Genomic DNA, 1,574 nt, shown 5'->3' on the forward strand with positions numbered 1-1,574 from the left:
GAAAACCATCTGCTTGCCCTGGCAAATGGTGGTGGTGGTGACTCTGTGTGGATCTCTTCCCCCAGGAGCATCTTGTTTGTTTGCATCTCTCTCAGGACTCTGCCTTTATTGCAGGGCTTCTGCCACAGAGGAGCTTTCTTGCTCCTGGGTAAACTTTCCTAGCAGGGGTCAGGGAACAGAGGTGTGACGCCCGTGGCTCCATAGGAGCGGGTCCTCTGCCAAGGAGGAGCTGGTGGCTGCTGCTTGCTCAGACCTCCAGTGGTCTGCAGCTTCAGTTACCACCTGTGTGCTCGTGGAGCGCTGGTGATCTGTCCTCTGCTTGCAGATAGTTCCCAAAAGGTGGGTGACGAGCACAGGTACCTAATTAGATGTGGTAGGAGAAACCACTGGATGGGAAAAGGAGCGTTTGGCTGATGTGGCTCAAACAAATCGCCGGGGACAATTGGCCACTGACAGCTCTGGCAGCCCTGAAGCCCAGCCTCACCCCAGCTCTTCTTAGCTGGTGTTCTTCACGCTGCGATAGGCCCTGGGTGTTTGGGATGTGTGTGGACAAGGGAGGCTGATTCCCATTTCTCTTGCATGTGGCAGTTGGCTCAAAGGCTGAGCGTTGGTTTCCCGCTGTGTTTCCTGGTTGCGGCTCTGCTGGGAGCACTTGGTTTGGGCGCGGGGTTGTCCTGGCTTTGCTCTGCCCGTGGAGTGTTTCAGGACTCAGCTGATTCTGCTGCTGCGTCTCTGCGTTGTTAGGTTGGAAGCTGCAAAACCGAGGTGGAGTTGGGGACTGGGGGGTGACTTGAAGGCTGCCTCTGATCTTCTGCTGAGGGCCTTGGCTGTCAGGTTTAGAGAGAAGTTGGGGTTTTGGGAACCAGCAGGTGAGGAGGGGGCTGTGTTACGTGATCGTGTATGTACGGCACAAACCAAAGTCGTTTTATCCCTGTGTATATCTAGAAATTGAGCCATTTCTGACACGCGCAGCTCTCTCTTGGGCGCTTTTCTACTCGGGATGTAAGAGCAGAGAAGGAGAGCTGTTAATTTATAGAAAGGGGTGGGGGGTTGGTCTGGGCTCTTTCACCCCCTCCTTCATTTTAGCAAACAAAACCTTTCAGGTACAAGAGCGGCCTCTCTAGAGCAGAGAGGTGCAAGAAGCACATTTCTAACCCTGTTCCTCTCTTATGTTTACGGAAGGTGGGCTGGGTGCACTGACAGGTCCTGGGCTGGCCAGTCTGCTCGGCAGTGGGGGACCCCCAACCAGCAGTTCATCGTCAAGGTAGGGAGCCTCTCTGGTCTGGGTTGGGAGTGGTTTTGTGACATAAAGTTGCCTCCTCAGTGGGAGGGATGTGCTGGGAGTTCAGACTGTTTATTGCCCCTCTAGGATGAGGTAGGAGCTCTCCATGTTGTAAGGGCTTGAAAAGAAGCTTTTCCAAACATCAGCGGCAAAGCTGTTTTCTGCAGGGAATTAATTACGCTAATTATCTTCTCCAGCTCTCGCAGCCAATCAGCTGCTGTGACACCATCTTCCACGACTTCTTCGACACGTGTAACGCCTGCCCCGTCTGTTCCTGCGGCTGGCGGTGGGT

At 54.1% G+C, this 1,574-nt stretch overlaps 1 protein-coding gene across 1 annotated transcript in view; it reads left to right on the top strand.

Moving 5' to 3' along the window:
* ADRM1 (adhesion regulating molecule 1) overlaps positions 1-1,574 on the top strand; it is a 6,562-nt gene that overhangs the window by 2,376 nt on the left and 2,612 nt on the right. Inside the window, exons 5-6 of the mRNA XM_010140976.1 lie at positions 1,183-1,264; positions 1,480-1,532. Of these exons, the coding sequence (XP_010139278.1) occupies positions 1,183-1,264; positions 1,480-1,532 (135 nt within the window). The remainder of the gene's footprint in view (positions 1-1,182; positions 1,265-1,479; positions 1,533-1,574) is intronic.

The sequence above is a fragment of the Buceros rhinoceros genome, unplaced genomic scaffold, assembly GCF_000710305.1.
Source record: "Buceros rhinoceros silvestris isolate BGI_N320 unplaced genomic scaffold, ASM71030v1 scaffold6688, whole genome shotgun sequence".
Taxonomy (NCBI): Eukaryota; Metazoa; Chordata; class Aves; order Bucerotiformes; family Bucerotidae; genus Buceros; species Buceros rhinoceros.